Source organism: Thermothielavioides terrestris, chromosome 1, assembly GCF_000226115.1.
Source record: "Thermothielavioides terrestris NRRL 8126 chromosome 1, complete sequence".
In the NCBI taxonomy this organism is placed as follows: Eukaryota; Fungi; Ascomycota; class Sordariomycetes; order Sordariales; family Chaetomiaceae; genus Thermothielavioides; species Thermothielavioides terrestris.
The window spans coordinates 9,311,426-9,330,344 of NC_016457.1; the positions used below are offsets into that span (position 1 = coordinate 9,311,426).

At 53.0% G+C, this 18,919-nt stretch overlaps 6 protein-coding genes across 6 annotated transcripts; 2 read left to right on the forward strand and 4 right to left on the reverse strand.

Annotated features, from left to right (window-relative positions):
- Positions 1–99: 99 nt before the first annotated feature.
- THITE_2110902 (uncharacterized protein) lies at positions 100–1,746 on the forward strand. Its single transcript, XM_003650896.1, has 2 exons — positions 100–952; positions 1,050–1,746. Exons 1-2 carry the CDS (start codon positions 521–523, stop codon positions 1,356–1,358), a joined length of 741 nt encoding a protein of 246 aa, XP_003650944.1. The 5' UTR covers positions 100–520; the 3' UTR covers positions 1,359–1,746.
- Positions 1,747–1,808: 62 nt separating this feature from the next.
- On the reverse strand, positions 1,809–10,169 carry THITE_2086101 (uncharacterized protein; the record flags this gene model as incomplete). The annotated part of the gene is made up of 3 exons (XM_003650897.1): positions 1,809–2,176; positions 9,211–9,942; positions 10,004–10,169. 3 exons carry the CDS (start codon positions 10,167–10,169, stop codon positions 1,809–1,811), a joined length of 1,266 nt encoding a protein of 421 aa, XP_003650945.1.
- A 410-nt stretch (positions 10,170–10,579) lies between these two features.
- THITE_2110903 (uncharacterized protein) lies at positions 10,580–11,530 on the reverse strand. Its single transcript, XM_003650898.1, has 2 exons — positions 11,245–11,530; positions 10,580–11,118 (listed from the first exon to the last, which is right to left on the reverse strand). Exons 1-2 carry the CDS (start codon positions 11,354–11,356, stop codon positions 11,018–11,020), a joined length of 213 nt encoding a protein of 70 aa, XP_003650946.1. The 5' UTR covers positions 11,357–11,530; the 3' UTR covers positions 10,580–11,017.
- A 312-nt stretch (positions 11,531–11,842) lies between these two features.
- THITE_123928 (uncharacterized protein) lies at positions 11,843–12,723 on the reverse strand (the record flags this gene model as incomplete). Its single annotated transcript, XM_003650899.1, has 2 exons — positions 11,843–12,391; positions 12,628–12,723. The coding sequence occupies 2 exons, from the start codon at positions 12,721–12,723 to the stop codon at positions 11,843–11,845; spliced, it is 645 nt and encodes a 214-aa protein (XP_003650947.1).
- A 557-nt stretch (positions 12,724–13,280) lies between these two features.
- Positions 13,281–16,862, forward strand: THITE_48906 (uncharacterized protein; the record flags this gene model as incomplete). Its single annotated transcript, XM_003650900.1, has 2 exons — positions 13,281–14,093; positions 14,151–16,862. 2 exons carry the CDS (start codon positions 13,281–13,283, stop codon positions 16,860–16,862), a joined length of 3,525 nt encoding a protein of 1,174 aa, XP_003650948.1.
- THITE_2110904 (uncharacterized protein) lies at positions 16,858–18,544 on the reverse strand. The gene is made up of 2 exons (XM_003650901.1): positions 17,567–18,544; positions 16,858–17,463 (listed from the first exon to the last, which is right to left on the reverse strand). Exons 1-2 carry the CDS (start codon positions 18,218–18,220, stop codon positions 17,104–17,106), a joined length of 1,014 nt encoding a protein of 337 aa, XP_003650949.1. The 5' UTR covers positions 18,221–18,544; the 3' UTR covers positions 16,858–17,103.
- Between the last annotated feature and the right edge of the window lie 375 nt (positions 18,545–18,919).

The following is an 18,919-nucleotide window of genomic DNA, read 5'->3' on the forward strand; positions in this document are numbered from 1 at the left end:
CGTCGGGCACGCATGTCAGTGGCGCTGAGCGCCTTGTAGCACATGGCAATCTCCGAGTCAAAAATATAGGGGCTTGCTTACTGGAAGTCGGACGAACCTCCCAGTTGATCCGACATCCTCTCCTCACCAATGGCCGGCTCGACTCTGACTCCGGCCTGCATGAGAACATGGCAACTGACCATCAGAATGCTTCTCCAGCGTGGATGAGACTCTGACCCGGGATCGGCGTGTTGTTGACAGTAAGATGGGCAAACGCGGGCGAGGTGGTTCGATGGGTGGAATGAAGAGCCCGCCAGAGACAAGCGACTGCACAACGGTTTGGAGACGATCATGGGGAATGCAGAGAAATGTATAAAGCACTCGACTGTCTTCCGGTTTGCGACGATTCTCTCAAAACCATCTCCAAGCCTCCAGCTCAGCGCAACCCCATCAGCCAAGCAACTCAGCACACTTCACCGCAACCACTTCCCAGCGCACCACTTCCACTGCTCTTAGCAACAACCACCACAAGTCTTTGACAATGCAGCTCTCCCTCCTCGTCCTCTCCCTCGTGGCCGCTGTGCCCATGGCCAGCGCGTACCCGGTCAAGGCCGACACTCTCAACTGCCGCTCCGGCCCGGGCACCAGTTACAAGGTCATCAAGACCTACAAGAAGGGCACCGATCTCAAGATCACCTGCCAGACGCCCGGCACCTCGGTCAACGGCGACAACCTGTGGGACAAGACCTCGGACGGCTGCTACGTGGCCGATTACTACGTCAAGACCGGCACCTCCGGCTACGTCACGGCCCATTGCGATGCCGGCAGCGGCAGCGGCAGCAGCGGCGGCGGCAACCTGCCAGGACTCAACTCGGTCCAGTCCTCGCACGCCCGGGCCATCATCGGCGAGGCGAAGAAGGAGGGCGTCGGCCGCCACGGCTGCGAGGCCGGCATCGCGACCGCGCTTGTCGAGGTACGTTGCATCCTAACATCAACACTTACTTGCCTTGACCCCACTGTCACCGCCAGAAAAAACCAAAACTAACACATCACCTCTTCCCCTCACACAGTCCAACATCCTGATCTACGCCAACAAGGCGGTCCCGGCCTCGCTCAAGTACCCGCACGACGCGGTGGGCTCGGACCACGACAGCGTCGGCATCTTCCAGCAGCGCGCCAAGTACTACCCCAACATCGCGGCCGACATGGACCCGGCGCGCTCGGCCGCCCAGTTCTTCGCCAAGATGAAGGGCATCAAGGGCTGGCAGAGCATGGCCGTCGGCACGCTCTGCCAGAAGGTCCAGGGCTCCGCGTACCCGGACCGCTATGCCAAGCGGGTCTCGGAGGCGACCAAGATTTGCCAGGCTGGTGGGTTGTAACTTTAGGAACGGGGTGGTTGTCTCTTTCATAGCTGTTTTGTCTGTTCGGCATTTCACGGGCGGGTTGGTTTGCGTGTTTTGGTTTCTTGGGCTGAATTCTCACTTATCATTCTCTGTACCCTTTTGCCGTCATTCTTTCGGGTAAATATCTTGGTCAGGGAAAATAGAGACTCATTTCTTGCCGGAATGAAAACCTTCACTGAGATGGGCCGATATGGATGGCATGGCCGTGACATACCCATCCTCGTGCCGGTGCCGATGACACTGTGCGCTGAAGGTCTCACTCTCTCAACCATCCCAATTCTTTCCACTTAACCACATTGCAGCACTCGGCTTCCAACGCCTGTCCGTCCAACTCATCTCAGAAAGGCCACCCCTCGGCTTGCCAATGCCTCCCTCCTCTCAAATCGCCTGAGAGTACGGTTACGCGCCCGTGATATCGCCAACCACCTATGGAGCATCGGCCAACCCGCACGTCTCCCCTGTCATGAACCGCACGATACCGGCCTGAATCTGCTGCAATTCCTCTTCCACCAACGCCGACGAAGTAGCGTTATGGTCCTCCAGCGGCCCGTAGAGCATCCACCCGCTCAGCGGTCTCAGCGTCGCATGCTCCTGCTCCGCCTCCACAGCAGCCAGACTCACATTATCCCCGCTTCTCTCCAGCGCCTCCTTGTACCCGTCGGGCGGCCCGATCGTGATCTGCTTCCCCAGCGTCCCCGCGGCCACAAACGCGGGAAACTCCTTCACGCCGTCCCAGTCGCGCAGCACCAGCGGCGCCGTCGTATAGCCGACCGGCACCGTCGTCAGGTGACACGCTATAGCGAGCTGCGAGGTGTGGATGCAACGGTGGGATCGTAGTAGAGCATCGGAATACAAAGAGAGAGTGCGTTGTTTTCAGTACAAAGGAGAGCTAAAGACTGAACAGAGCGTGGTATATATATATCCAGGAGTGGGGAAGCCATAGCCAGTGCACTGTGCCAAGCTCTGAGCCCCTTACCCCTAACGTGACACACCCCCCAGTTGTTCAATAAAGCGCCTAAATACGTATGAGTTGAACAACTGAACTACGAAAAACCAGAATATAGGAAATCCTTATAAATAGTAGGTTATATAGGAGTAGGTTATACAAGGCTATAAGAAATTCTAAAGCACGATTCTAGCTAATTAGAGCGCTTAGATCCAAGGGAGATATAAATTCTTGCCTATAGGAGCTTAAGCTTCTTTCTTCCTATATATATCCTCTTATTTACGTATATAGTAGCTACTACCACCACTATTCCTAGCTCCCTAGAGCGTATAAGACCACTATACCTTTATACTTCGACATCTTCTTAGACAAATTGCCTATACCTTCGCCTACCCCTTCAAAGGAGGGTGACAATGCCAAAGAGCTTATAGTAGAACCTACCACCCTATATACCGCTTCTAAAGAGCTTGCTACGCCTTCTTCTAACTAGCGCTATAGTCCCCTAGTCGAGTAAGTTATATACTCTTCTTTCCAACAGTGTCACCTTAATATACCCTCTAGTTATATACTATAAATAACTATAGAGTATAAGATCCTATACCTAGGTTATATATACACTACTCTTATAGACTTCTACGATAGAACTTACTATAACTATAATAGCTATAATATATACTACTAGCACTGTAAACGCTTTAACTATAGCTATAAACCGATCTTACCCACTACTATAGAGAAGGTATAAGCTTTGACTATGGCTATCAACGACTTCAACTAGAAGGTGAGTCTCTACTATCCGCTACTCTATATCCCCTATCTAACACTGTATAGGCTATAAAGAAGATTCGTCCTACGCTTCGTACACTCTTGAACAATCCCTAAGAGGTCGAGGAGGAGGGAGAGCAGGAGGATACGGATATAGCAAAGCCAATAAAGGAGTAGCCTTAGCAATAGGTATAGGAGGTCCCTATAGTCGCCTAGGGTAGAGCCCTAGATAACCCCCTTGGTTTTACGCCTATAGCGTTAATAGAGAGTAAGGCGTAGAAGGTGCTCTCTAAGTAGATAGAGAGCGACAAATTGGTTGATAACTAGGAACTAGAGTAGGTCGTTATATAGACAATAGAGCTAGTAGAGCGGTTGGAGATATAGACGAGGATCCTTTGGCTTCGAGGAAAGGCGGTGATAACAAAGCTTATCAATCACTAGAATATATAGGGCAAGAGCATAGAACAGCAGTAGTAGATAGTCTTTACAAAGAAGATAGTTGACTCCTCTACTCTTTTTTTATCTAACGTATATCTTAAAGGTTTAATAAAGCGCGAAAGTGCTTGAACTTTTGCCTCGAGAGCTATTTCGTTAAACCGTCTATAGGCATCTACATAGTAAGGAGGTAGAGCACGTTAAACTACTTGTTCTAATACTTTTAACGAAGCTATATATTGTAAATATCTATATAGCGTAGGCAAATATTGATCCTTATATACTTTCCTACTATAAGCCGAATCGTTTACTGATTATTATAGAAGATCCTCTAAGGCTCTCTAATCTCGAATACAAGGTCCCTAAATAAGCGCTTTAGGGCGATTGTCTTAGCTATAGTAAGCAATAGAGCTTTCAACTCTGCTTTAGTAGAAGATATAGTAACGATATCTTACTGTATAGCCTTCTAAGAGATCAACCCTCTAAAGAGCATTATAATATAGCTCTACAAAGAGTATTATATATCTAGATCATCGCTATATAATACATTGGATATAATCTAGAGCACCTAGTAAATGCCTTTACCCCTATACTATATACTAAGGAAATGTATAGTATATAGATACTAAATAACTCATTTCGCTACTTTAATATACTCTAGTCCTAGATTCGTTAGGAACTAGGAGAGCTTTATAGCTACGAACGCGACGTCTAGTCAGATTATAACTACAGAGTAGAGGATCGAATCTATAAGCTCTTAGTATAGTTTGACCTACTTAGGGGACGCCTCTCCTTTGAACTTACAAAGCTCTTCTACGAAAAGAGGGATAGCTAGAGCACTTGTGATGTCGAAGAGACTATACTTCTTCGCGATCTTCTCGATATACTAGTCGTATATAAGCTAGATCTTATACGCTCTACGGTTATAGATAACCCTAATCCTAAGGAAGTGCTCGATATCGCCCTACTCATATACCTTGTACTTTGCTTTAATACCCTTTATAATACGCTCTATAGCTATAGTATTATCTCGATAGTAAACTACTAAGAAGTCGTCGATATAGAAGATAAGGATTATCTTCTTCTTAGGGTTAAGGAATAGGCAAGGTTCTTCTATAGAAGGTTGTAAACTAAGCTTTTTAAGAGCATTGTAGAACTTATTGTACTATAGGAGTAGCGAGTCCTTTAGCCTATAGAGAGCCTTTAAAAGCTCTATATAGATCCCTAGTTTCTTAAATCTATTTAGAAGCTTATAAGTTACCTACTTTATATCTAGCCTCCTTATATTCAAGAACGTCTGCTTAACATCGAACTACTTTACTTTAAGGTCGAAGTATATTGTAAACGCTATAATAGTGTAAAAAGAGCGTATAGCGAGGGTAGTTATATATATATTTATAATATTGATAGTGTCTTGTAAATCGCCTTATATATAGATATGTACTTTATACTTCTTAAGGTTACTATCCTTATTAAACTTATAGTCGAATACCTATTTCAAAGGCAGAGGCTACGTTTTCGTATACTCTCGCTTAATCTCTCGCTATATTCCTTTGCTCGTTAGATTATAGATCTCCTTGTATATAGCTACCTTAAACTCCTTCCTATACTCGTAGTTCTCCAAGTCTCTCTAGCTCTTTAGGAGAGGGGGGAGCTCGATATTATAACGTATCGTTGGCATCTAGCTAGTAGTAGTAGTAAACATTGTATACAAGGTTTAAAACGACTCTAGGAAAAGCGTCTCAATACCCTCCTAAGACGTAGGGAAAAGCGTCTCGTTGCTATTATAGGCTTCCTAAGGAGCAGGATCTAGGTAATTAGTCTAGAACCTCAACCCTAGGTTCTCCTATATTTCCGACGACCCAATAAAGAAAATGTATATACGCTCTAAAGCTATACTTAGAGCTATATTCTTATATACTTTCGTAGAAGGCTTCTAAATTCGTATACTCCTTCTTATAGGTATAAGGGGCTCTTTAGGTTTATATCGTAGTTTTAATATATTTAGTGCTAGTTTATTGGTCGAAGGTTATATTTATAAAGCTTCGTACCCTATAGGCTAAGCTTCCTACTTCGCTATATGTTCCACTATATTATAGAACATATTCTCTTCCTCACTTTATAGAGCTAGAGGCTCTATAGGCGGAGATGCCTTATAGTCGCTTTATAGAGCTAAGTGCTCTATAGGCGAAGAAGCCTTATATTCGCTTTATAGAGCTAGGTACTCTATAGGCGAAGAAGCCTTATATTCGCTTTGTAGAGCTAGATGCTCTATAGGCGGAGAAGCCTCACGTTCGCTCCTAGGGGCAGCGCCTTATAGGACGGCCACTGCCGGCCCAAGGTCCCTAGATACTCTACTAGTCTCTAGAAGAGCACTAGAATTATCGACTAGACCTCTATTTCTATTATCACTTCCGTTTACAAGCTCTTTCTATAGCTAAGCCTATAGTTTTAATAACATCTTAGGGGTTAAAAGTCTACCCTACGCCTACACTTCCTCTACCCCTAAGTCTTGACCTAGTAGTATACTCTCGTACTTAGGAACCGTAATAGTGATAGACTCTAGCGTTAGTCCTCTATACTTGAGTTCGTAGAGCGTTCAAAGAATCGACCTAGCGTCCTAGGTCTCTTCAACCCCCTCGTCTAGGTGCTCTACTATATCCTTGACAATAGTAACTTCGTGAACTAGAAGCTCTTCCTTACCTAGATAGTAAAAGGTCCTCTTGTTAAACGTTATATTCCTTATTATAATGACCTTGTCGAGCTTAGGCACCTAGATATAGTAAATATTAGATACTCTATACCCAACTAGGTACTCGATTCGCCTATATAGCTATACTTTGAATTCTCTCTTCCAATACCTAGCCTTATACTCTTTATCTAAAGGGTATACTCTACAACTATATACGAAGATCCTAGACTAGTCGAAGCGTAGATCCGCTATTAGCGTTTAGTAGAAGGTCGGTTTCTACTAACGAAAGTAGTTCTTAAACTAGGAGTAGAGTACTTCGTTAAAGCTCTAAAGACTATAAGTATAGCTAGGCGAAATAGTATATAAGAAGGCTACTACCTTTATACCCTCTAGCTAGAGCTTTATAGATAGGTTTATATTAGTAAGTATCTTTATACTCTTTAGCTATAAGACTTGTTCTATATACTTTAATATTCTATTTAGCTATAGTATATATATTAGTATAAGCTCTAAGTCAATTCCTTCGTTATATACCTAGAGCTAGTAAGTTGTTAGTTAGCAATCTTCTAGTACAATGACTCCTATATCGTTGTCCTAGCAGATCTTATAGACGTTGAGTCCCTACTACCGTTTAACCTAGCGTTCGAAAGCTCTAATAGTATTAAAGAGCTTAGTTTAACCCTTGTTAGAGAGTATAAAAGCCTAGATCCGTCCACTAAATTCGTCCTTAATCGTAAAGAGGTATTAAGATCTATTAAACTTAGAAGAGAATAAGAAGAGGTCCTAGGAGATATACTAAAATAGCTACAAAGCGCGATGCTCTATCTTATAAAGCATATTATACTCCCTAATATATAATAGAGTATATACCTTATATTCGATCGTCGATATTCCTTGGATCTTAACGTTCTTTGTACTCTACGCCAATGCCTAAAGAGCTCTCTAACCTAGATATCTAGATCTCTTATACTAGAGCTCCTTAGTATCTTCTCTCTCTTAAGGCGTATATAACGTATATAACCTTGTATTATCCTTATAAACAACTATATTCATTGTTACTAGGCTTATAAAGCTCTATAAAGGTTAGAGAGTATAAAAGTAAAAGAAAAGGTTCTTCGATTTAAGAAAAACTATATTAAACTTATAAACCAATTGCTTAACCTTTATACTCTTTTTAAACGTTCTATACTATAGAGAGTAGTCTAGACCTAAATACTAGATACTAGCTATATATAGAGCGGTCTTCGATATAATATTGGTATAAAAGCCCTCTATTATAGCAACGTTCTTTAAATAGAGGTCTATAGTTCCTTTCCCCTACTCTCTATCTAATACTCCTTTTATAATATACTCTCCTCTTCTTAAAATAGGAAAAATAGTAGTACCTACTTCTATATAGTCACTATCTCTTAATAGTATAAAGGTACTAAGAACTAGAAGCTTCTTATCGTTAATAATATATAAAGCAGTATAGTTGTTAAAGAGAATACTCTAAAAGAGCTAGTAGGTAATAGTAGTTAAGAATATAAGTAGGTAGTAAGCTCCCTCGCCTAGGAGGCTTAGGTCAATGACAGTATAGACGACCTTATTAAGAGAAGCTAACCTAGAGTTCCTCTACTCTATAGAGCTAGAGCTATACCGCTTTTAAAGGCTTTCCTAAAGGGAATTCTACTTTAGTTTGTTAAAGCGCTCCCTAATCTCGGTAATCTATACTTCTAAAAGCTTATAGCAGCCCTTCTCTACCCTAGTAATTACCATCTAGAGAAACCAATACTCTACTAGCTTCTATCTATATTTACTATTAGCCTTATAAAGGTATAAGTAGAGCCTCGAGCTATAAGAGCCTATACTATCTATAGAACCATTGCCTTAAGCTACTCCTAAAGAGGTAAATACGCTATAGCTAAGCCCCTTAGTAGCGGTATTGTCGATCTAAATACCAAGGTAAACGTCTAGCTCTTCAAGAATAGGAATTAGGCGCCTCTAGGCCTTAAGTGCCTTGATCTTAGAGAGCTAGTAACGAGCCTAGTCCAAGGCGATCCGGTGACCAACCGCCTCGATAAGGTATTTAGATGCTTTAGGTCCAACTACTTCGGGGATGTCGAAGCTCTTTGTATATAAATACACCTTGTTCTAAGAGTAGTACTACTTATATAGATTAATACTTACTCTATACACCTTTTATAGTACTATTATATATTGTCGAGTAGCTAAATCTTCAACGAAAGTATTGAAGGGCGTAAGCTATTTATAGAGCTTGCAAATAAGAGCTTAGGGACTACTAAGTCTAGCGTTTAAAATAACGATATATATAGCATTAAGTAGAGGTCGATAAATAGAGCGTATAATCTACTAGAGGATAAACGAATATAACTTTATCCTACTCTCCTAGATAGCTATAAGTATAAGGTATTCCTTATATATAGCTTTAAACTTAGTAGCAACCTCTTGTTCAGTAGGAGCTAGGGCTTAGCCTATAAGGATATCCAATTCCTTAGTACGCTTCTTACGAAGCTCTTCGACTACCTTATCCTCCAAAGGAATTTTTAGTCGTTTATCTTAAGGCTCGTCGAGAATATCTAGATTATATTCGTCCTAGATGCCATTGCTTATAACTATAAGCTTAAGCTCTATAAACCACTTGGTCCAATCTACGTAGGACTAGAGCGTAATGATTAAGCTACTCTCGGTAGTCGTTATATTAAGGTGTAGAACATAAGAAAAGGAGAGAGAGAGAGAGAGCTTACTATAGGTTACTAGCTATATACAATTATAGAGCGCCTAGGCTTATAACTAACACGCTATAGCGAGCTACGAGGTGTAGATGCAACGGTAGGATCGTAGTAGAGTATTGGAATACAAAGAGAGAGTACGTTGTTTTCAGTACAAAGGAGAGCTAAAGACTGAACAGAGCGTGGTATATATATATCCAGGAGTGGGGAAGCCATGGCCAGTGCGCTATGCCAAGCTCTGAGCCCCTTACCCCTGACGTGACATCAGGTCCAGCATGGGATACTCGACGCCGTCCAGCACCAGCGCGTCCCTGCGGCCGGTCGGCCGGCCAAACGCGCCTCCGTCACCATTCCAGTAGTAAAACCCGCCGATCCAGCCGGTCAGGTACACGGGCGGTTCGCCGCACACATGGGCCGCCCTTGCCGAAACGATCTGGTTCCAGAAGCGGCGGGTGTCCTCGGCGTCCGGGTCGTCGAAGCTGGCGACGAACCGGCGCAGGATCGGCCGCAGCCGGGCGGCGTACGCGGCCGGCTCGTCGCCGAAGGCGGGCAGCCGGTCCAGCTTGGCCAGCAGCGCGGCCCAGTCGGCGCGCGTGCCGAGCAGCGTGACCGACGGCAGGCCGCAGACCAGCTTGGCGACGTACTTGAAGTAGGCCTTGGCCAGGCCCATGAGCAGCACGGCGGCGGTGAGCGCGTCGGCGCGGGTGGAGGTGCTGAAGGACGGGACCAGCCAGTCGAGCAGCCAGGCGGGCTTGACGTGGGCCTGGATGGCGGCCGCGAAGTCGGTGAGTATCGCCGGCCAGCTGACGTCCTCGACGTAGATCTCGGTGCGGTTGGTGGAGTCGGTGAAGAGGGGCCGCACGTCGGCCGAGTGCGAGAGCATGTAGAAGTTGAGCTGCACCAGGATCGTGAACCAGACCTCGTCCGGGCGCACGACCAGGTGCAGGTGCTCGCCCCAGGCCTGGATCGCGCCGCGGATGAAGGAGTCGCCTGACGGGTAGAGGCCAGGGGCGGAGGTCAGGTTGGTGGCGGCGAGGGACGACTCGATCACCTTGGGCGGTGTTGTTGAGGAATTCGTTGGGGGCCGACTGCCGGAAGAAGGCGTCGGCGGATGTGACGGGGGCGGGGCCGTTGTAGGGCTTGGGGTCGCCGCCGCCGGGGATGATGACGACGGCGGCAGAGGCCGTGAAAGCCAGAAGTGCGGCTGAGAGCAGCATCTCAGGGGTAGTCGGGTCTTTGGCATGCGGGAGCTGTCCTGTCCGTGTTCATGTCCGGCAACTCCAGCCAGCACCAGTGGTTGAGGCGGACATCTTTCCTTCCTCTTTTATCGCCGCCCACCTCGGATCCAAGGATCGGAGGTAAGAGGCTTGGGTTACAAAGATCAAAAGTTGTGTGGCCAAATGAAGATGCCTAGAATTGGTTCTTCATCTGGGTAATTCCTGCTGATTGCCGAGCTGGCTCAGCGGATCATCCTCGCCCGCTGCAATGGACGGGCAGGTCAAATACCCGGCATACGCACCACACCTGAGTACGGCACTATGGTGATTTCCAGGCCGCGATGCGGGGAATGCCTAAGCCGTCTATTTTTGTGAAGTCTCCAGCATTTCAATTCTTATACCGTTTGCCGGGCGGGGTCTGGGGCCCTGTGTTGCCCTCAGGCAAGGCGGCGTTGCATGATGCAAGTCGGTTCTCGCCGGCTTGACGCCTTCCAAAGAGCTGTGTGAGAGACGGGAAGAAGGCAAAACTCATGGCATGTTTTTTTTTTTTTTTTTTTTTTTTTTTTTTGAGACATCTTAGACGAATGATTCTCACATAGACAAACAACTCAACAAACGAAATAATCGCAATAATCATGTCTAGGTAGCCATCCATGCCTCCATCCAGGGCCTGCGCTTACCCGGGCCCCGCAAGACAACCAATTCTCTATTTCTCATCTCCCCTCATCAATACCGCTATCGAAGCCGAACCCCCCATCCGACTCCCGAACCAATCCAGCCCGAAACTGCCCTCCACACCTCCTCATACGCACCTACACTCAAATGATGCAGCAATCGCACGGCAACGGTCAGGGAACGCAGAAGCAGAACCGGCCGGGGCACATCTCGCTGCGGCCGCCGCGCAGGCCCAGCTGCGACGGCGTGCTCTCGGCGTGTGGTTGCTGCGGATCTGTTTGCCATACAGTCACCTCGCATTAGCCTCCTTGCTCGTTTGCTTCGGGCGGTTGCAGGGGAGGGGGAGAGGCTGGTTGGCATGTAACGATACGGAGAACAGATAGGACATGGCATGACATACTCATCGGCTGCGCGGCGGGCGGCTGGGTGGTCTGCAGATGGTGCTGCCGGACCGGCTGGGGAGGCTGCACGCCGCAGGCGTCCGGGTGGGGTGGCGATGGTTGGCTTGCCATGGTGCTGACTGTTGTCGGTGTGTCGATGGGTGCGGGGAGATGCAGAGAATTGATGATGAAGCGGAAGAGCACGGTGTTGTCGAAGTGAAGATCTTCGAAGCCTCAGACACTGAACGGAGCGGTGTGCTTATATCAGATCAGGCACATTCAGCGCGTTGTCGGGGAGAAAACGGGGGTTCCTGGCTCGGCGCTGACGTGTCGAGCCCTCCTGGAGTCCTTGGCGGCGGTGGCCACGATGTATGACGTCAAGCCAAGCGGGCTGTGTAGTGTAAGTGATCGGACCAGCAAACGGCCAAGCTTTATCAGGCATTCTCTTCCTCAGTGTTACACTACGAAAGTGCGCTTGGGCACACCACAGTAATTACGGCTGGCGCGTGAGGGGACGGAGAAGCAAAGAACGGAGATTTAGCTCAGAAACGAACTCAACAAACGCGTAGACCGTCATGACTCTCCATTTTGGCTCGCTACAGTGTATGGTCTTTATCTTCACTTGTTAACGCCGACCAGGTTCAGAAACTCGTTTCTCGTCTTCTCGTTGGCCTCGAAACTGCCGAGCACGCAGCTCGTGATGGTTGTCGCCGTGGTCTTCCCCACGCCCCGCATGACCATGCACAGGTGGCAGGCTTCCATGACCACGGCGACGCCCCGTGGGCTGAGCACCTCCATGAGCGCGTATGCCACCTCCTTGGTCAGCCTCTCTTGGATCTGCAGCCGACGGCTGTACACCTCAGCAATCCGGGCCAGCTTCGAGAGGCCGATGACGAAGCCGTTGGGGATGTAGCCGATGTGCATCTTCCCCGTGAACGGCAACAGGTGGTGCTCGCACATGCTGAAGATCTCGATGTCCTTGACGATCACCATCTCGTGGTGGTGCTCGCGGAAGATGGCGTTGTTGACGATGTCCGACACTTTCTCCCCGTAGCCTTTGGTGAAAAACAGGAGCGCCTTGGCGTATCGCTCGGGAGTGTCAAGGAGCCCTTCGCGGGCCGGGTCTTCGTCGATGCATTCGAGGATGGTCCTCACTGCATCACTGATCTTTATGAGCCGCTCATCTGCCTGCTCACAAGACCCTGCCAGCCGTGCTTGCGTGCCAATGCCTAAAAGAGGGGAGATAAGTCCTCATGGAACGGGCATGCGAGACGGGCTGAGCGACAAGACGTACCTGGTCGGCTCAAACCGTCACAGTCCGTCATCGGACTTCCGTCCAGCTCCGATTCCTCCACAGACCTTGGAAGGTCTGGCTCATCCCCCGGGTCTCTGGCTGCATTGACATTCCTCTGGCCCTCCATCTTCAGCTCTCTTCCCAACTCCGCAGGATCACCGTGCTGAGAAATTCTCTCACTGCTGATCGAGGGAGTAGGCGACATCTTTTACCAGCTCGGGAGTTGAGTCGTTGGATACCTTGGTAGGAAGAGCTGGTGGACGCCTTCCGTGGCCGGGACTGCTTCCTTGAGGACGGGATGGAACTGCCCCTATTAACCTCAGGAGTGAGCCACTCCGGGCGGTTGCCTGCAGGGCCGTGTTGATGATTGTGCTGTTACCCTTCCGCCCACTCCGAAGGAGGCGTTGTGGCTGACGCAGAAGAGGCACCGCAGTGTAGGCCTCAACCCAGCGCACACCAATCCTTTGCCTTGCAATGCAATGAGGCCAACGGCTTCGGGCTTTCATTCGGTTGTCAACAACCGTGCCGCGTGTTGTGGCGGCGTTTGTGTAGCAAGGCCGCGGCCTGCCGCATTGCCAGCTCTTCACCGGTACAAACGGAGTTGATTACCCTTCCCGCTGCCAACAACACGCTGCCCGCAGTGCTCATTACAAACTCTGACTCTTGCCTGCTCCTCAGCCAGCATCTCATCCATCCCGCGCAAGCATCTTTTTTGCCTGAGACAAGCAACGCTCTCACGCCCAAGTAGTTTAACTGAGCTCAATGGCTACCCTCGACGCCCTGAAGTTGGCTCTCAGGCGCCAGCTCAAGGCCCCGGCTTCGCCCGAGCATCATCCCCTGTCCGAAGAGCAATACAGCGCCGGCTTTGACATCCTGGCGCAGGAGACAAGCTACGAGGACTTCGTCATCCCCACCCTCTCCCAGCTGCTGGCGCCTCTGTTCGACTCCCGGATCCGTGTCTCGGTACTGGAGATCGGACCGGGCCCGAAGACAGTGCTGGGACACCTGCCCGACCACATGAGGAAGAAGATCATCAAGTACACCGCCTTCGAGCCCAACAGCTTGTTCGCTACGCGCCTGGAAAAATGGCTGTGCCCCGAGCCCCCGGCCGACCCTCCGTTCTCTTGTCTGCACAACCCACCCGCGATCCACCGGACCCCGTTCACCGCGGACATGGCCGACACCTTTACAAACGACAGCGGCGACTCCCCAAGATTCGACCTCGTCCTCTTCTGCCACAGCATGTACGGCCTGCACCCCAAGCCCGCCGTCCTCCGCCGCGCCCTGTCCCTGCTCCACGATGATGATCACCACCACCACCACCCTTCTTCCCCGCCCCCCCTGGCGGTGGTCATCCACCGCGCAGGCCTCTTCTCCCACCTGTACACCGGCGGCGGAGACGGCCTAGTAGCCCAGCACACGGCGACCTTCCTGGCAGGCGTCGTGCGCGTGGCCGACGCCGACGAGCCGCTCGACCGCTTCGCCGCGTTCGTCGCCGGCTGCGCCGCGCCGGACTCCGATACCCTCATGAAGTGGCGCGCCGTGTGCCGCGCGCTGGGCCGTCGCGAGGGTGTTGTCGCCCCTATCCACCCCACGGACCAGCCCCAACCCCAGGCCCAGCCCCAGGCCCAGGCCCAGGTTAAGCTGGTATTTGCCGCGCCGACGGTGATGGCGGCGTTCGCGCCGCACGCGGCGACCGCGCTCGCCGCGCTCGCGGCTGCTGAGGTCCCGCTGCTACTGCCGTCGCTGAGAGAGAGTGGGAGCGGGGATGCAGACGGGGGGCAGGGCAGGGCGGTCAAGAACGTGGAGGCGCGAGCGCGGCGGCCCGCGGCGATCGCGCGGCCGACCGCGGTCGCGCACGTGCAGGCGTGTGTGCGGTGGGCGCTGCGCTGCGGCGTCGGGCTGACCGTCGTTGGCGGGGGCCATGGCGGGCAGTGTCTCTGGTCGGGCGTGGTCGGCGTGGATATGGCGGCGTTTGACCGGGTGCATGTCCTTCCGGCTGGGTATTGTGGTGGTGAGGGCCAGGATTCCGGCCCGCTCGTGGTCGCCGGCGCTGGATGCACGACTGGCCACATCATCCGCAGTGCCATGGCGGCGGGCCTGACTGTGCCCCTTGGGGCGCGCCCGAGCGTGGGCGCCGGGCTGTGGCTGCAGGGCGGGATCGGGCATCTGGCCAGGCTCCACGGGCTCGCGTGCGATGCTGTTGTCGGCGCCGTGGTGGTGAGCGTGGCTTCCGGCGAGGTTGTCGTCGTCGGCTGTGTGCCGAGCGAGTACTGGCCGGCCGGGGCGGTGCGCGTCAGCGGGAGCGAGAGCGATCTGTTGTGGGCAATCAGGGGGGCAGGCACCAATTTTGGCATCGTCATCAGCGTGACGTTCAAGGCCTATGCGGCCCCGACCTACTCGGTGCGGAACTGGGTAGTCCCTCTGAGCGACCGGCACGAGGCGCGGCGCAACCTCGCCGACTTTGACAGATTGGTGGCTGGACAACTGCCCCGACGCTGTTCTGCTGATGCATATTTGTACTGGGAAGATGGGAACCTGCGTCTCGGCGTAACTATGTTCGAGGTTTCCACGGCCGGAACCGGCTGTGAGACACACGGCTGTACACCTCCGCCCGAGCTCGAGAGCGTCGCTGCAATTTTGGGACCGCAAACAAGCTCCCAGAAATTGGACTCCGTCGGCGTGTTTGACGCTGAGATGTACATATCCGGGATACACGGTGGGCACGGCAGCGGCAAGACGTCCTCCTTCAAGCGGTGTCTGTTCCTGCAGCACATCGGAGATGCCAGCATCGCCGACATCCTAGCAGCGGCTATGGAGTCGCGCCCTACACCGCTATGCTACATCCACCTGCTCCAGGGCGGCGGAGCAGTCAGCGACGTACCGGCGGGCGCCACCCCGTTTGGCTGCCGAGACTGGGACTTCGCCTGCGTGGTGACGGGCGTCTGGCCGCGCGAGCAGGACGGCGCCGAGGCCGCCCGCGCCGCCGTGGCCTGGGTCTACAAGGTGGCCGGGGAGCTGCTGCCGCTGAGCCGCGGAGCGTACGGCGCCGACCTCGGGCCGGACCCCCGCGACGCCGCGCTGGCCGCCAGGGCGTTCGGGCCGAACCTGCAGCGCCTAGCTCGTCTCAAACGCCTCTGGGACCCGCAGAACGTTTTGCGCTACGCCTGCCCGCTGCCCAGGGCGCCGATGGAGCCCAGGCTCATCGTCCTCGTCACGGGCGAGAGCGGCGCCGGAAAGGACTACTCCGCCGCCGTCTGGGTCTCGTGGCTCACCAGGAGGGGCTATGAGGCCCGCGCCGTCAGCATCAGCGAAGCGACCAAGCGCGCGTACGCGGCGGCCACCGGCGCGGACGTGGACCGGCTGTTGCGGGACCGCGCCTACAAGGAACAGCACCGGTCGGCGTTGACGGCTTTTTTCCAGGACCAGGTGCGGCAGCGGCCCCGGCTGCCAGAGGAGCATTTCCTCGAGGTGGTGGACGGCGCCGCGGGCGTGGAGGTGCTGTTCATCACAGGCATGAGGGACGAGGCGCCGGTGGCGACCTTCTCACGCCTGGTGCCGCAGAGCAGACTGCTCGAGGTCTACGTCAAGGCCAGGGACAACACGCGGCGAGCGCGCGGGGCACAGGGCTGCAGCAGCGAGCCGGACCCAGCACGATCGAACCGCCACCGCCCCGGCCTCGTCTTCGACAACGACGCCGCCGGAGACGAGGCGGCCAGGGCGTTTGCCGAGCACCGCCTGCTGCCCTTCCTCGACGAGGACCTGCAGCGGCTGGCGGCCATGGTGCGCCCGGTGCCAGGCTTTCCTCGCCAGGGCATCCAGTTCCGCCACGTGCTCGGCATCGCGCAGCAGCCGGGCGGGCTGGCGCTGTGCGCGGCCCTGCTGGAGCGGCACTTCACCGGCCGATGGGCCGCGGTCGACGCGGTGGCGTGCTGCGAGGCCGGCGGGTTTGTCTTCGCGTCCGCGCTGGCCGCGCGCGTCGGCGTCCCGCTGGCGCTGATCCGCGACGCCGGCAAGCTGCCCCCTCCCACCGTGTCGGTCGCCAAGTCGCCGTCGCATATCTCGTCTTCGGCGTCCGGCCACGGCGACTCGGAGGCAAGGATCGAGTTGGAGAGGGATGCGGTCCCCAGAGGCGCGACCGTGCTGGTTCTGGATGACGTCCTCGCCACGGGGCGGACGCTCTGCGCGGTCCTGCGGCTGCTGGGTGAAGCTGGTGTCCCCCCCGAGAAGGTGAGCGTCATGGTCGTGGCTGAGTTCCCTGTTCACGGTGGCCGGGAGCTGCTGCGCCAGCATGGCTTCGGCGACGTCAGTGTTCAGAGCCTTCTGGTCTTTGGCGGTGCTTAGGCGGCGGATGAGGGTAGAGTTGATAGGTATATTCAATTGAAGAAATCGTCACGGCCCGTTGGAATCCTCGACTGGTAGTCAGCCCGGTATACCGCCGTCCTTCTCTCACATACGGTCATCCTCGCCGCATGAACCACGATATATACCTATATAAGGTAACATAGCACGCTTTGCTCGTGCAGCTCCTCGCCCTGCAGGCATGGCCTTGCGGGCGCATGCGGCTTCAGCTTGTTCAGTTCCATCAAAGCGCCAGCGCCGTGTCCTGCTGCGTGATGCCCGCCCACTCCGCGCTTCTAGTCCACACCGCATCCTGCGTTTGCTCGTCCCTGCTGACGGCCGGGGCCTGGTCTCTCTTCAAGAGGGTGAAGAAGCCGCGCTCGCCCGGGTGCGCCGCGTTGGCGGCCACGCGGGCGGTGTCGATGCCGGCCGCGCCGGATGTCCGGGCGATTGGGTCCATCAGCCGTAGCACGAAGCTGAGCGGCCGCACGACGAGCTTGGAGAGAATGACCAGTTTCCGAGGCGTGTTGGTCAGCTGCGCGCGGGAATCCGAAAGGTTGCCTGGGTTCCAGATGAAGACGGTGATGTTGCTCAGCTTTGGGTCCTGTTGTCTTCGGTGTCAGCAGAGTTTGTTTCTTGTGCGCGCGGTCAGGGTATCCTTAGATTCGGCACAGAGATCAGATGTGGATAGGAGAGAAATGGCTTGCCTTCTCCAGCCGGCGGATCAGTGCCAGGCCCCATGTGAGAATCGTGAGCTTAGATGTGGCGTAGCGGCAGAACCCGTGGGCCAGGCTGTCGCCGGCTGCGGAATCGTCGGGGGCGGGGTGAACGAGGTGCTCGAGGCCATCGGGGCTGGTGGGGATCGAGGCCGGGATGACCTCGAGCTTGTTTTTGCCGGGCTCGATGCTGTCTCCTACAAACAGCACCACACGTCCGCCGTCGGGACCGAAGCTCCCCAGCAGCCGCAGCACGAGGCTTGCGTGGGCAAGGTGGTTAACCTGCATCGTCTTCTCATAACCGTCCTCCGTGAGCTCGAAGGGACCCTTGAGGTTCCAGTAGAAGGCGTTGCAGACGATACTAGCTAGCGGCGGCAAAGTGCCCTGGGCGATTTCGGTTTCGAGACCGCTCGCGAACGCGGAGACCTCCTTGAGCGAGGCAAGATCGAGCTTTCGGATGGAGGCGCGCGCCTTGGCGTCGTGTTTGGCAAGCACATGACGCAACGCTTTGGTGTTGACGTCTTCGTCGCTGGTGTTGCGGACCGTCAACACTAGAGTGAAGGCGGGAAATTGCGAAAGCAGATGTTCCACGGCCGGAATGGCCAGCGAGCCGTTGGCGCCTGTGATGAGGATTGTGCCCGTCATGACGCTTGCTGTCGCCTGTGGCCGATAAACCGCCCTAGCAGGCTTCCAGTAGGTTACCCGGGTGAATATACTCCAAGATCGAGCCAGATGAGGTCCGGTGCCGTGGGGAGCGGACTGTTTGCGGGCGGAATGAAGCTCTGGGCCGAACGGACAAGAACGGAGACCTGAGAGCTTCCAAGGTTTGGTGCCGCTCGGCTAAAGTAGTGGAGGGACAAAAGGATCCTGCACAAAACGACATGGCGCACAATGCCCTGTCTGCCTGTGTCCGCATATTCCGTATCGTAGGAATGTAATCTGCACTTCCTTCCATTCCTTCCACTTCCCTCACTTTTAATCAAGCAAGTTGGTATGGTACCGATCTAATGTTACCGGTGGCACCTCACGCTCCCAACGTGCGGTCGAGAAAAGCGGGCCGGTTTAGGGTGTGCCACGGTGTTGGAAGGCATTGCCCGTTGGAAGGTGTGGTGGGCAACAGTGAAAATGGGGGATTTAAGGCCGCCGTTGGCTGCATTGGAACAGGCAGCAAGCAACCATCCCACCAACCCACCGGGGCAGTCAATCAATTCATGGAAGCCTTCAGGTTGCACGGTGCGCAGCATGGACAGGGGGTATTTTAGGGCAGTCTGGGCTTGGGAACTGGAACAACCAACCAACTGGAACCAACCGACCAACCAGCCAACCACCCACTACCACACAATT

Bases quoted from the DNA above. Each gene is read 5' to 3' on its own strand.
- THITE_2110903 (XM_003650898.1), bottom strand. From the start codon at position 11,356: ATGGCAAGCCAACCATCGCCACCCCACCCGGACGCCTGCGGCGTGCAG. The intron at 11,119-11,244 runs GTATGTCATGCC...TATGGCAAACAG, and splicing joins GCCCGCCGCGCAGCCGATGA to ATCCGCAGCAACCACACGCC.
- THITE_2110904 (XM_003650901.1), bottom strand. From the start codon at position 18,220: ATGACGGGCACAATCCTCATCACAGGCGCCAACGGCTCGCTGGCCATT. The intron at 17,464-17,566 runs GCAAGCCATTTC...CGAAGACAACAG, and splicing joins TGATCCGCCGGCTGGAGAAG to GACCCAAAGCTGAGCAACAT.
- THITE_2110902 (XM_003650896.1), top strand. From the start codon at position 521: ATGCAGCTCTCCCTCCTCGTCCTCTCCCTCGTGGCCGCTGTGCCCATG. The intron at 953-1,049 runs GTACGTTGCATC...CCCCTCACACAG, and splicing joins TCGCGACCGCGCTTGTCGAG to TCCAACATCCTGATCTACGC.